The 15,134-nt window shown below is 34.5% G+C and overlaps 2 protein-coding genes and 1 pseudogene across 3 annotated transcripts; 1 reads left to right on the top strand and 2 right to left on the bottom strand.

Annotated features, from left to right (window-relative positions):
• Window positions 1–1,083: 1,083 nt before the first annotated feature.
• On the bottom strand, window positions 1,084–2,621 carry LOC111022455 (epoxide hydrolase 3). Its single transcript, XM_022299630.2, has 3 exons — window positions 2,040–2,621; window positions 1,686–1,921; window positions 1,084–1,566 (listed from the first exon to the last, which is right to left on the bottom strand). The coding sequence occupies exons 1-3, from the start codon at window positions 2,502–2,504 to the stop codon at window positions 1,317–1,319; spliced, it is 951 nt and encodes a 316-aa protein (XP_022155322.2). The 5' UTR covers window positions 2,505–2,621; the 3' UTR covers window positions 1,084–1,316.
• A 5,170-nt stretch (window positions 2,622–7,791) lies between these two features.
• Window positions 7,792–10,984, bottom strand: LOC148209857 (epoxide hydrolase 3-like; annotated as a pseudogene). The gene is made up of 3 exons (XR_015793282.1): window positions 10,430–10,984; window positions 8,890–9,127; window positions 7,792–8,307 (listed from the first exon to the last, which is right to left on the bottom strand). The product of XR_015793282.1 is annotated as an epoxide hydrolase 3-like (transcript).
• Window positions 10,985–13,742: 2,758 nt separating this feature from the next.
• On the top strand, window positions 13,743–14,688 carry LOC111022446 (putative invertase inhibitor). Its single transcript, XM_022299622.2, has one exon. It carries the CDS (start codon window positions 13,825–13,827, stop codon window positions 14,371–14,373), a length of 549 nt encoding a protein of 182 aa, XP_022155314.1. The 5' UTR covers window positions 13,743–13,824; the 3' UTR covers window positions 14,374–14,688.
• The last annotated feature ends 446 nt before the right edge of the window (window positions 14,689–15,134 follow it).

Here is a 15,134-nt window from a genome sequence, read left to right as displayed (position 1 = left end):
ACAAAAAAGTTATATATATGTCCAATCAATAAGAACGACATCAAACTAAGGGAAAAGTTGAATTGATCTTTTTTCTTTTTTGTCAAAGCGAGTCTAACTCAACGATAATTGACATATATCTCAAATCAAGAAGTTGTGAGTTGGATGTCTGACCTTGACATGTTGATCTCAATTAAACTTTAGATTTATATAAATGTCCAAAAAAAAAAATTAATAAAGATGTTCTGAAATCTACTAATTTTTAACATAAATAAGTCTTAGCGATTTTGCTACAATATTAACAATTAATTAAATATTTCAAAACACATCAATTTCAAAAAGGAAAAAATAATATCAACCATAATGTTCTTTTTCTTTTAAATGGTGGTAAGACTACACTTTTGAATTTGATAATAATTGAATCTTTCCTTGTATTTAATTAGCCATAATGAAATGTTTTAGAATTAAACCACACAACATGACAAGGCCGATGGATCAAACTCCCGAGATCAAACAAGAAATTAAGTGAAAAATATATTTGTACTAATATTTTTAGACATTTATTTGGAAGTAGATTTGGAAAATAAATTTCATTTGAAAATTGTAAATAAGTGTATGAAGTGAATAAAGTGACAAGTGGTGATGGTTCAAATCTTATATTTACATTGGCAGTGGCTGCATTGCAACCTTGTTGAAAAGCCACATAACTCTTATATATGAATGTTCGAGAGTCGGGAAATCCAACGACATTAAAAAAATATCCAAGGTACAGAGATTTTAATCTCTGATTTTATTTTTTTTAAATATATATTTCAAATTTGATATGTATTTCCAAAAACGTAGCTTGAGATTTTACATTTGAATTCAAATTTGACTTTTAAGTTATACTATTTTTTTTTATTTCAAATATCTTTTTTCTTTTGAAAAATTAAATTTTAAATTTCTCACTCTATTTCAAAATACATATTTATTTTATAATTTTAAATTTCTCACTCTATTTCAAAATACATATTTATTTTATAATCTATATATGTCCAACCTCAAAAGAAACTGCAAATTTCATTTGCCATGAAAATAATGATAAATGTCTCAATTTCTAATGTCTTGACAAACAAGTATTCATTAATATATATTTTAATTAATACAACCAAATACAAGAGTTTTTTAATACAACAAAAATACGAAAGTGGTATTCGAACCCGCGATATTTTAATTAATATATATCAAGCAAATTTGGGCCGAAGTACTTTATTCCCTTTCTCGATCCTTATTGTAGAAAAGTTGGAGAGAATCCATCACCAATGAAAACACACAAAAACAGAGACGCATGATATGATTTAACAAAATTTCTTGAAGAAATTATGGATGTGGGAGTTGATTTCATGGGGCTTTTCTTGGTTAATGAAGTGGGAAGCGTCTTCAATTACAACCACTTCTTCCAAACCAGGGACGTCGTTTTTGAAGGCGGCGCCATTGATGTACTCCCGAGCTCCTGGAAAATGGTAGGTCAGATCCAAATCCCCCACTATGAACTTCACCGGAACGCGAATCTTCGCCGCCGTCCACGGCGCCGTCAGCTCCCAAGTTCTGCACCAAATTACCATATCCACTTTCAACCATTAACCAACTGCATTAAAATTTTTAAACCATTTGGAGTAACTGTAAGTAAACTGAGAGGGTTGTCGTTAGAAGTTAGAGTTACCGACCGGTCAAAAGCTCGGTAGTAATTGAGGCCGCCGGTGAAGCCAGTCTGGGCGAACTTGGCGGCGTAAACGTCGATATCCTCCGGCGTTAGCCACGGGGCAAGCGACGGCGGCGGGACCCCTTCGAACAAGACCTCATTGGGCAAATATGGAGCACGTGGGTCCCTATTGGAGAGGACGTTCTTAAAAAACTCTCTTATGTCCACCGTCGCAAACTCTGCCTCTGCCTTTCCAGGTTCCTATGAAACAACACGCCCACCACCATGAATTTTACGATGGAATTGATTTCAAATTAACTCTGATTTTGAAATTCCCTACCAATCCGAGATTCCAAACGGAGGGTTAACGTTGATTTACCTGAAATCTGACCATATATAACTGATCCCCAAGAGCAGCTTTGAAGCCTTGAATAAACGGCGTGGTGGGATCTCTGGGGAAGAACTGGACGCTCAAATTCACCAGCGCCTTGATCCGATCGGGTCTGAAGAGACAAAAATACCATGCAATTAAAGCCCCCCAATCGTGGCCCACCAACAGCACCTTCTCGATGCCCAGGTCGTCCAGAACCCCGATCAAATCGCCCACTATGTGCAGCGCCGTGTACGCGCCGGCCGACGGCGGCGCGTCCGAGTCCCCGTACCCGCGGAGGTCCGGGGCGATCGCGCGGTACCCGGCGGAGGCCAGGTACACCATCTGGTGCCGCCACGAGTACCACAGCTCCGGGAACCCGTGGAGGAGGAGCACCGGCGGCCCGCTTCCCACGGCGGCCACGTGGATCTTCACGCCGTTGGTTTTGACGGTGGTGTGCTCGATGGTCTCCATTCTGTTCTGGTTGTGGATTCGATTTAACGATGAGTTTAAACTTTAAATAGAAGGGGAAGCTGATTTTGAAACGGTGGCGGTGGGGTAGTTAAAATTACCCGGTGTCCGCGGCCGCCGACAAGATCAAATCGCCGCGGACAAGATCTGATTACTGTTCACGCCCATACGCAAGAATTATTGAATAAGACAACCCATCACATGATAAAATATTGGCGTTTTCGAGAGGACAAAAATTTGGATATTTTTTGCGTGGCGAAATAATATGTAGACACGTGTCTGTTCTTTTAATTCTGTTATTGCTTTCTTCAAATTGAATGTAATTTGGAATACTTTTGTTAGGTGGAAACAGATATAGGAAAATTAAACTTCTTACCATAGACATCAATTATTACTTCTACGGGCGTTTTCTTTGTCCTCTATTGTTGAGGAAAGAAGTATTTTCTTCATTGTTGAGAGGGCGGGTAAGTCTTTTCCTTTTTCGTGGGTTCACGAATTTTGTATCATATTCTTCTCTTTCTTCTTTTCAATTATTTACTTTATTTCATTATAATTAATAATTTAGAATAATTTACTTTATATATTTTTTAATTAAATTAATTGTTATGTTTTTTGACAGCTAATTTATTTTATTTAGTGCAAGTGTTGCAGAGTCGGCAAGCCTTTATTCTTTTCCTTCTTATTTTTATTCATTTGTCACGAGTTCAAACTATTGGATCGGGTCATATGCTCTTGGGCCACCCAAGAGTTAGTTACTGCTGTAACAGTTTGTTACAAATAAATTGGTGAGGAAAGCAGAAATACATGATACTGAGGCTGCAAGGAGAGAAAGTCAATTGTGAGAGAGAAGTTCTTATTCCTTCTCTCGGGTTATTCTGATTATTAAGAATGGGGGAGTTTTGAGTGTTAGGGCAAAAATAGTTTGGGTTTTGTTATTAAACCGTAACGATCGTGGGTCTTTTGTTTTTCGTGAGAAGAGTTTGGATCGTCGATGAGCTGTTGTATTCCTTTACTGATTGATTAGTTGATGGCTTGAAAAGTAGATGTAGATCGTATTTGATCGAACCATTATATCTTTGTGTGTGATAACACACTTTATGAACTATATTTCATGAGATTTGTATTGAAATTATTTGTTAGTTTTCGTTTCTTCAGGACAAATTTAAGCACATAAGATATATTTTGGAGGAATAAAGCATCGGGAGGAAACGAGACATATTTGGATCAAAATGAGAGAAATCGGAATCAAAGTGACCAAGATGGAATAACAACAAGATTTGGAGCTAAAAACCCGAGGAGATAGTGCCGCGGCGCGTTGTGCAGCCGCCGAAAGGGGGAGTTTTGACGAGGTTTTATGGCAGTTTGCCTTTTTGGCCAATTTGGAGGGCAAGGAGACCATTAGAGAGCTTAGAAAAGTGATTTTCAAGGCTCGGGATCGTGGAGGTCGCTTCGGGGACGGACAATTGACATGTCGAACATAGTTTCTTCTCCTTTCCCTTGATTTTTTCTAGTTTTATTATGGACTTCTCATTGTGATTTTATTGTTTTTCATTGAATATGAGAAGCTAAACCTCTCATCTTGGGGATTGATGTAGCCATTGAAATTTATGCATTGATTGTTTAGTTTTCTTGGTTGAATGTTTATGAATGTTCTATTTATGCTTCTCTATGCTTAATGCCTTGAATCTACTGGCTATAGATTGATTGATTTTATACTTGAAATCTTACGCTCGGGAGAGGTGGTTTAGAGTTAGAACTGTGATGCATAACTAAAGGAGTTTTAAGATCGGGAGATTTAGAAGTCCTTTAGAGGTCGTTAAAAGACTTGTTCAATAAAGCCTTTACTTGTTATAGAAACTAGATAGATATATTGGTTTCTTAATTGGTAAGGAGAATTAGCTTGTGCTCGGGAGAGGCAGTTGAGATTTGAGAGTTCTTGGCCTATAGAATTAATAATTCGTTCAATCTTGATTAATTAAGTAGTTAGTTCATAGATTCAATAAGTAAAATCAATTCCTAGGACCTTTCTCCCCCATTGTTTTTATGTTTATTATTGCATGTTTATTTTCTTTGATTATATTCTCCCATTTGATTTTGATTCTCTAAATAAAATTGAGCAATTGTATCTGTGGTACTTGAGTGATCTAGAAACCCAATCCAGAGGACGATATCGGTATTGACTTACCACTTTATTAAAGCTTGACCCGTACACTTGCGGTAAGCAATTTCTGCTACAGTGTGTCCATCTCTCTTCTCTACTATTTTATTCTTATGCTGTTTTTTATCGATTTAGCTCTATGTTATTAGATTTTGGTTGGAGTGTTGCTAATTGTCTGTGATATCTGAGTTTAATAAATGGTTACTTTCTCCTATCGATGAGTTTCGGATTTACATTAATCAGTATTAGAGCGATATAAAATTCATATATCTTCAGTCACACAAAATAAACATATATATAATTTAGGGTAAAATATAATTTTAATCACTGACTTGAAAGATAAGTTTCTATTTGGTCTTTATGTTTCAAAAAGTGACAGTTTGGTACCTAATCTTTGAAAGATGATTCTAAAAGGTATTTGACGTTAAAGTTGTGTTAGTATACTAATGAATAATGACATGAATCAGGGGAGTTGTATATTTATTATTTTTAAATTATATTAGATTTTTATTTTCCATTTTTCTTTCCTCTTCCTCTCCCTTCCTCTTCTTTCCCCCTTTCTTCCTCACTCTTTCCCCTCCTTCTCCAGAACTTTGCTCGTTCTCGGTCCTGATTTGGCCCACCTGAACCGTCAGATTTTCGAGCTGTTTATGCTTTCGCATCCTCGACCGGTGGGTCGATTTTCGATTCAATATCATTCTTTTCCTCTTCCTCTTACCCACGTTTTGCCATAGATCTTCATCGTAGCTCGGAGATCCCAATGAACTTCCTACCGGAGAAGCCATGAAATCCAGCTGTGCCTTAGCGGCCAGAGAGAAACCGAACAATATTTTCTGTGAAAAAGGGGTTGGAATTCGATATGGGGTTTGCTCGAAATGTCACACGAATTGAGACGCCGACTGGAAATGGATAGAATAATCAGGAAAGTGAAGGAAGCTGCTGTTGCATCTCAAAAGATTAAACAAATGAAAGAAATTGTTGAATGGATAGCTTTGTATTTTATTCTACAATATTTGTAAATAGTTTTGTATTTTATTCTACAATATTCCTTCTGCAGAAGAACGAGAGGGAAGGGTGAAGAAGGGTGGGAAAGAAGTGGAGGAGAGAGAAATAAAAATAAAAATGTCATATAATTTAAAAATAATATAAAAATAATAAATATATAACTCGCTAATGCCATGTCAGCATTCCGATAATGTAATTGTACAACCATAAATTTTGAGTCAATCATAAACGACCACGTCATTATCTATATATTTTATTTAGGGATTAATTATATATTAACCTTAAATTAAAATTAAAGATAATTTGACCATTAAAATATGTAATTGGGTCTATTAGACTTTGAATCAATTTGGTTCATAAACTTGGTCCAAAATCCAATTTACTATGAAATAAAGTAGATTAATATTAAAATTTAAATAAATCCATTAATTGGGTTTGACCCAAAATTATTCAAGTCCAATGGCTCATCAAAGCATGTGAAAACCTCTATAAATAGAGGAGACCTCCTACATTTTCAGGACTCAGAATTTCAAAATTGAGAGAATTCACACCAAATTGAAGAAGCTCTGAAGACTTGATTCAAAGACCAACTTGAAGACTTTTAAATAACATATAATTTTGATCCAGATTCAAGAACAAACATCTCAATTTTCACATCAAATTCGAGAGAAAGAATAAGAAGATAAATATTAGAGATTGAATCCACTATACAACACATACAAACAATATAAAAATTCAACTCCCCGAAATATAATTTCTCCGGAAATCTCGTGTGAACAGAAACTTTTAACATTAGAGATTTTTTAGAACTATTTTCAAAGGTCAGAGACCAAAACTGTCAATTTTTGAAACATAGGAACAAAATAGAGACCTACCTTCAAACTCACGGACTAAAAGTATTTTACATATAATTTATTTTTAATTATCTTAATTTCAGTCATCTTAATCCAAAACATATATAGAACCAACACAATTATTTTTTATTCTTAGATATCTTATTTCTAGGCATCTTAATTTCAGACTACTTTTTAAAATCTCCAATCAACCCATATATTTTAATGAGTTTGTCCAACCCCTATCAAAACCCCGATCAACAACCAGGGACAGCTCAAGAGACGCTGTCGAAGGCGCCAGCACCGGCAAAAGTTCCGCACCCCGATCCCCTGAGGCACTTCGAAGGGAAATTCACACGTTAGTAGCGTAGCAACTACGTTAAGAGTGTGAAGAGGGCGAGTGCGGCCCTAACTTTCCAGAAATGAGAAATATGTATTCAGAAATAGCCAATAAAACAAGTGAGAGAGGCAGGATTCAAACCTACGTAGAAAAACTTCAACAGATTTATAGTCGGTCGCATGTCATAATTCTCTCTCTTCTTTTCAATAAATTTTTTTTCTTTTAATGTAATTATTTACTTTATTTTATTAAAATTAATAAATTAAAACTAGGGAAAATCTTTAAATTAAATTTATAATTAATTAAAAAACATTAAAATTTTAATAATGATGAACTTAATTAATTAATTAATTTATATATTTAATTTTTTTAATATAAAAATATAAGAAATTGATGCAATTAATTAGATGAAAATGATTAATTTTTGTTAAACACATTTCTTTTATAATAATTATTAAGATGAATGGCTAAATAAAGTCAACAACATAATTTAGATAAATTATTTACAATATATTTAGTAATTAGTGAAACTAAAATTAAAACATAATTGCTTAAAATAACTTTAATATTTTAACTTAATAAATATAAATTAACTCATGTAAATTAATTATTAGAAGTTAATTAGATTAATTTAAAATCTTATACACATATATCATTTTGTTAAGTATGCATATATTAAATTTCAGGTAAATATCATTGTGTTAAATTGACAGATTGAAATTTAGAATATTAATATAAAATAATTAATAACTTTAAATAATTTACTTTTTAATTAAATTTGATTAGTTATTAATCAATGTGGTGCGCTAATTTTCAAAAGATTTATTTTAAAGTTTATGTATATTTCAAAAAATTTGGTGTGATTTTTCTTTTCTTTTTTTTTCCATTTTTTTTAATCGGTAAATTTAAGTTAGACTTAAATGATGCTGCTTTAAATACAACAAATATAAGGCATGAGTCAAAACGAACATAGTTCATAATTGATATATATCTCCAACCAAATCAAATTGTGAGTTCAATTCTCCACTCCTACATGTTATACTCTCACACATATATATATAATTTACGGGGTGTCATACTAATTCTAACGATATTGTGGGGCAAAAGCAAAGCATTAAACATTAAAAGTGTGAGAGAATGCAACCAAGAAAACACACATGAAATCGAACATGTTTAAGGGGAAAACAGAGAGAAGAGAACAGAAAACAGAGATGAATGATCTAACAGAATTTGTTGAAGAAGTCATGGATGTGGGAGTTGATTTCATGGGGCCTTTCTTGGTTGATGAAATGGGAAGCGCCTTCAATTACAACCACTTCTTCCAAACCAGGGACGTCGTTTTTGAAGGCGGCGCCATTGAGGTACTCCCGAGCTCCTGGAAAATGGTAGGTCAGATCCAAATCTCCAATTATGAACTTCACTGGAACGTGGATCTTTGCACCCGTCCATGGCCCCGTCAGCTCCCAAGTTCTGCACCAAATTACCATATCCATTTTCAACCGCGTGCGAGTAAATTATGATTTTTCTCTATACGTCCCATTTTACATATGACAAATACCTTTTGTATAAATTAATTGTTATATTTTAAGAAATATATCGAGTACAAATTGCAATAGAAACATGAGATTAAAAATAAAGTCTCGGGACCAAAATGAAGATTTCGAAGTACATGGACTAAAATGAACTAAATATATAGAGCAAAACAAACATGATCGGTGAACCAAAATAAACTAAAGCCTAAAATAGTATTTTTACCTTAAAATATCATTTATTAATTCGAACAATTTCCATCAATTTTCATGATTTTCATTATTTTCCTCTAAATTTTCGTCAACATCAACGTTTACATTTCTAACTTATGCATGATATTTAGTTTGATTTACACTGTTGGATTCTATAATTATTTATAGTTAGTTACGTTATAATTTATTTGCTAATGTTGCACAACATATAGAAACATACAGCGTAATCTTACATTTACCCAAAAGAAAATTAGTTTTACTCATGGGAGTAACGGTAAGTAAAAGTAAAGGGATCGTTAGAGTTACCGACCGATCAAAAGCTCTGTAGTAGTTGAGGCCGCCGGTGAAGCCTGTCTCGGCGAACTTGGCGGCGTAAACGTCGATGTCTTCAGGCGTGAGCCACGTGGCAAGTGGCGGCGGTGGGACCCCCTCGAATTTGATTTCATTGGGCACGCGTAAAGCACGTGGGTCCCGATTCAACAGCAAGTTCTTGAGAAAAAGTCTCTTATGTCAACTGTGGCAAAGTCTTTCTCGGCCTTCCCTGGTTCCTATAACGCACCAAATCAAACCTTCAATTAATCCACTTTCTTTTACTAAACGCTTCCATCTTTTGGCTTAAATCATGTCTTTCACTTTTAAATATTGCAATTAATGCTCGGACAAAACCAAAACTTCCAGAAACTCTATCAAACCGATCGAACAGACGTAGGTCAGCCAATATGATTAATGATTTGGTTCATATCCATTTTTAAAAACTCAAAACTAACTAATGCTTTAGTCTCATTCGAAAAATATTTTCAACTGACTGGCCGATATTTAGCTATTTTCTCAAGGTGGTGAAATAATTTTTTTTTTTTTTTTTTTATCTCTCCTCGTCCTCCCTTCATTTCTTCTTTCTTCCCTTCTTCTCTTCCCCCTTCACCATATTTGTCTTTATTTTCTCTCTTATTTCGCCTTTTTCATCTCTCTGTCTTTTATTATGTTCTTCTTATTCCATTGTAGTTTTATTTGGGCTTTTATGGGCCTTCTCTCAAGGTTTTTCTTTTGCTGTTGATATTTCAAACTCAATCATGTGTAAGTTTCAACCGAAGGCACTCGATTGTCGGTTAGTATTGCAAAGTCTTTCAAAATCATTGAATTTCAACTGATAAAAACTAATCTGTTAGTTGTCGTCATGGTTTGAGCCTAAAACTGGCAGGTCGATTGTCTGTATCCATTTGAGTCCAAAATTGATTGATCGATTAAAAGTCATTTAAAAATAAATAAAAGAAAGAAATAAAAAGACTCAACCCAATCACAAATGAATTTAGCCCCAAAATCAAACATAGTATTAGAATAATGCACAGATATAATTAATTAAAACACCCAAAATCATGTAAAAATAAATAACCCAACCTCCAATTACTCGAATTTGCCATAAAATTAATAAGATAAAAAAAAAAACATTTAAACTTAATAACAAAGGCCCTGAATTCAACCCTTTAAAAACAATCCACACAACTAGAAAAAATGAGTAAAACATACATTTTGAACTTGAGATTTAAGTTGACCGTTTAGTCCCTCCCATCTAATAAATGATTCTAAATGATATCTAAATTCATTTGACTTTTAGTTTGACTAAGGAAAATGTGAAGTGAGACCCTTTAGAACCAAATGACTAAAAGGGCACATTTAGAAATTTCACAACCAAATAAACACCCATAGTTCAAGTCTAAGGAACTATAACACTTTATTACCTCAGATTTTTTTTTTTTTTTTTGGAAAACGAAACTAAATAACTCAACTATTTAGTTAAAACATTATACAACTCAACTAAAAAAACTAACTGAATTTGACTTTTGTTGATTTACCTGAAATCTGACGATATAGAAGTGATCCCCAAGAGCAGCTCTGAAGGCTTGAAGGAAGGGCGTGGTGGGATCTCTGGGGAAGAACTGGACGCTCAAATTCACCAGCGCCGTGACCCGATCGGGTCTGAAGAGGCAAAAATACCAAGCAATTACAGCCCCCCAATCGTGGCCCACCAACAGCACCTTCTCAATCCCCAGCTCCTCCAAAACTCCTACCAAATCGCCCACTATATGGACCGTCGTGTAAGCGCCGGCCGACGGCGGCGCCTCCGAGTCGCCGTACCCACGGAGGTCCGGGGCGATCGCGCGGTACCCGGCGGAGGCCAGGTACACCATCTGGTGCCGCCACGAGTACCACAGCTCCGGGAACCAGTGGAGGAGGAGCACCGGCGGCCCGCTTCCCACGGCGGCCACGTGGATCTTCACGCCGTTGGTTTCTATGGTGGTGTGCTCGATCGCCTCCATTATTCTGGGAGTGGATTCGAGTTCATAAATACAACGGGAAGCGGATTTCGAATTATCACGGAGACCAAAATTCAAATCCGCGCCCCCACAAGATGTGATAGGGATAAATTATTGAATACGTGATTAAATTGTTGGATTTCGAAACGATAAGACTTGGGTGTTCTGCTGGAGATAGCGACGTGGCCCAATAACGTGTAACATGTGTCTATTGTTTAATTTTGGTAGGAAAAAAAAAGTAATAATTCCTTTTTGTTATACTAACAAAAAGAAGTAGACGTCTGTTACTGCTGGCTGGCCTATATTTATGTTAGCTACGATCAAAACATAATAAACATATCTACCTCTCCACAATCTAAATGTTGCTTTTTATTTTTCTTTATTATTTATAGTTTTTTCTTCTCTTTTAAATGAAATACTACCCTAACATTTGTTTTCAGTAGTTTAACTAAATTAAGAGGTCATTAAAAAACATGAGAAAGATTCATAATCAATAATAAACAACTAATGTGAAACAAGAGAGTTTATTTTTAGAGTGAAAGAAATGATATAGTTATATCTAGTCACAATATATTTTCTTGAATGGTATAGGATTTTTTTTAAGAATGCTATTTTCGAAAGTAATTAGAAAAATATGCCACTCCCCAAAAATAATGTTTTGGAAATAGCAGGTCGTAGACGACCTGCGAAGTGGCAAACGCGAGACAACCAGCTGTAAGCACCACGTTAATTTTTTTTAAAAAAAAGATAAGGCTTGGTGAGAGACAGATATGTTTGGCGGGATTTCAAAAAATCCCACTGAAGAGACGATAATATTATTCTAGACAAAACCAAAAGAACTATTATATATATATAACACAACACTTCAAAACATAATGAATAGTGTGGTGCAGTGGACAAGGGACTGTTTAGGGGAGTTAAAGGCATGGGTTCGAGTGTTTTTCATATTATGTTTTTATTATTATTAATGTTTTAATCATTTAATAATAATAACGTTACCAACAAAAAAAAACACCAATATCACCACTATATATTTTTATTATTAATATTATTGTTTTAATCATTTAATAATAATAACATTATCAAAAAAAAAAAAAACCCAATATCACACCACCAATATCACCACTGAACCCATTATTATTTTTATGAACTCATTATTATTTTTATTATTATTGTTTTAATCATTTAATAATCATAACATTACCAAAAAAAAACACCAATATCACCACTCAAACCCATTATTATTTTTATTATTATTATTTTAATCATTTAATAATAATTACATTACAAAAAAATAACTACATACCTCACTCGAACCCATGCCCTTTAAGTTCCTTATCTACTACGACACAATATTCATTTTCTTTTAAAATGTTGTGTTTTATATATATATAATAATTGTTTTGTTTTTGCTTAGAATAATATTGTCGTCTCTTGAAGAAACGATCAAGCGTGGTTTTCGAAATCCGACCAAACATGTCATCTCTTGGAGAGACGACCAAACCTTATTTTTTTTAAAAAAAAATTAATGTGGCTCTTTATTAACGTGGCGCTTAGAGCTGGTCATCTCTGGAAGAGACAACTTGCTATTTTCAAAATATTATTTTTAAAATAATTTTGAAAGTGTCATATTTTTGTAATTATTTTCAAAAATAGCATTATTAAAAGAAATCCAAATTATAAATATCGGGTGTTTTTAATAATTCAATTTTGATTTCTCTTTTGCTCTTAATTAATAAGAGTTGAATTTTATTATTCTGGTGTTGCATAAATCACAAAAGTGCATTATTATTTTATGATTTTAGGGAAAAGAATACAATATTCCAAAATAGAGTTTTTTTCTTTTGGAGGATTAGATGTTCTCTGACTTTAACCTATTAAATTAGTTGAAGAGGCCAAAATGAGCATAGGTTAACTGGCATATATATTCGATCCTCACCTCCATATGTGTACTAAAAAAATTAATTGAGGAAAGTAGATATGGTATTATATATTTTAAAATATGAAGGGAAAAAAGATAAATAAAAAGACCAAAAAAGAAAAAAAAAGTAACTTTTTAAAAGTTAGTAACAAATTAAATGGAATCAGTTTTTTTTTTTTTCCCATAAATATATGATATTGAAAAGATATGGTACATTCCCTTTTAAGTTGTATTTTTGTTCAATCTTTGACTACAAATAAAGAGTTTGGAAAAGTCAAGAGGTCTTTGAAATATTTCATTACTTATGGTAGAGTTTGTAAGGATCTGTTTTATAATATCTTTTGTTTCTAATTAATTCTAGTAATTGAGAAACATATATGTCATCGATGAGCCAGAAGGTGCTTGAAATATTTAATTGCTTACGGTAATTAGTTATAATATGTTTGATAATATTTTTTGTTTCTAATTTTCAGTTATGGAGAAGAATACGTGTGTTTCTATTTTCACATTTTATCGTGGGATTAATACAAATAAATTTGTTAATAAGTTGGAGTATTTTCATAGTTCAACTAGATTATTAGTTTGTGGGTTGAATCTCAACTGCTTTTCCATTGGTTCAATTTTGTTTGATTTACTACATTGTCCTCGAGGCCATTTCTTAATTCAATTATCCCAACCTGAGGAATCCCCACACACCTCCATTTTCAAGTCCCTAGATTAGATTAGGTTAAACTCCAAAATATTGCCAAATTTAACAAAATTGATCCTCAAAAAAAAGAAATCTTTTGAGTTCGTTCATTAAACAAGACTTGGTAATTAATGTTTCTATTATTAGAAGTGCAATCTGAATAATAATCGGTAAAAACAAACAAACAAACAAACCCATCTATTTTTAGCTTCAATCCCATCCTTTATTTACATGCTCTCCTCCAAATCCAATAGCTTCCACCACCTCTCCCTCCAAAAAAAAAAAACAAAACAAAACCCCAAACAAAATAAATAAAAGGCATCCATGAAGGCGAATATTTCAGGTGCGATGTTGGTGGTGGTTTGGCTGAGCGTGGCGGCGGCGGCGGAGGCGATCAGGCCGGGGAAGCCGGACATGGGCCTAATCGAACAAACGTGCAGCCAAACGCAGCACCCGGGGCTGTGCCTGAGCTCGCTGAAGTCGGACCCGAACAGCTTCCCGGCGGACAAGACGGGGCTGGCGCTGGTGGCGCTGCGGCTGGTGTCGTCCAACGCGTCCGACATATCGGAAGGGATCAAGGTGATGCTGAACGACACTCGGCTGGCGGACCAGCCCGGGGTCCAGCAGGGCCTCTACGATTGCCTCGACGAGTACCTGGACGCGTCACAGCAGCTCGACGACTCCATCGCCGCCCTCCTCGTCAAGGCCTACGGTGACGTGGACAAGTGGGTCAACGCCGCCGTCGCCGCCGTCCGCACGTGCGAGGCCTCCTTCAGCGTCAAGCCCTCCGTCCTCACCCCGAGGAACGACAACTTCATTAAGCTCTGTCAGAACGCCTTGACCATCGCCCACATTGCTGAAACTGAAAATTAAATTCATCTCATCGATCGTCGTCATCTGTTTGGGGATTTTTCTTTTTTTTTTTAATAATTTTTTTCTTTTTTCTTTTGGTTTGAGTTGAGATCTTCGAGTCCTCGGTCGCTGGGTTTAGGAGAGGGAGATGTGTTTGGGGTTGGGTGAACAGAACTAGAAACAACAAAAAAAAAAAAAAGGCTATGTTTTGTGTTATGTCATCTCAGATATTCTTTCGTTTTTAATTATGTGTTGTTACGAAAGCTGCAATGATCCATGCGTACTATGCCCATCTCCACTTTATTGTAAATAAAAAGCCTGCAGACTCTATAATCTCATCTTTTTGTTTATTAGCGTCTCATTTTTGTAATTGGATCCCAAAAATTATGTCCTCATCTCAAAAATTTTATAATTTTAGAGAGAAATTCAAAAACAAAATTTTATTTTAAAATATAATGAGTTGTCAAATATTTAATAGTATTAACAAATTCCTCCTTACTAGCGAGGAGTCAAGTTCTGCGAGAAGGTATTCGTATATTAATATTAATTAAATATAGTATTTGTACAAAAATGATGATTAAAGATTCAAAAACTAATAAATAATCTAATGAATCAATTTTATCTATTGCATGACAAAAATATATGTTTTATACATTATTTTATAATTTTTTTAGTACCACTGGAAGAAGAATGTTATAGTTTTGAAGAGAAGGATAATAGAATGGAGTTGAGAGAGTACTTCGTCCTCTATCTAATGTTTTAATCTGTACTCTACCAATATT

The sequence above is a fragment of the Momordica charantia genome (assembly GCF_013281855.1).
Source record: "Momordica charantia cultivar OHB3-1 chromosome 8 unlocalized genomic scaffold, Mcharantia_2.0 BLBB01000008.1, whole genome shotgun sequence".
In the NCBI taxonomy this organism is placed as follows: Eukaryota; Viridiplantae; Streptophyta; class Magnoliopsida; order Cucurbitales; family Cucurbitaceae; genus Momordica; species Momordica charantia.
Note: the sequence above shows the minus strand (reverse complement) of the source record. Positions and strands in the feature narration are given on the sequence as shown.

What these genes read in the sequence shown, in the direction of transcription:
- LOC111022455 (XM_022299630.2), bottom strand. Translation starts at nt 2,504, where the DNA reads ATGGAGACCATCGAGCACACCACCGTCAAAACCAACGGCGTGAAGATC. An exon ending in TATATATGGTCAGATTTCAG is followed by an intron (nt 1,922 to 2,039) that starts GTAAATCAACGT and finishes GTTGTTTCATAG; the next exon opens with GAACCTGGAAAGGCAGAGGC. An exon ending in TACTACCGAGCTTTTGACCG is followed by an intron (nt 1,567 to 1,685) that starts GTCGGTAACTCT and finishes AATTTGGTGCAG; the next exon opens with AACTTGGGAGCTGACGGCGC.
- LOC111022446 (XM_022299622.2), top strand. Translation starts at nt 13,825, where the DNA reads ATGAAGGCGAATATTTCAGGTGCGATGTTGGTGGTGGTTTGGCTGAGC.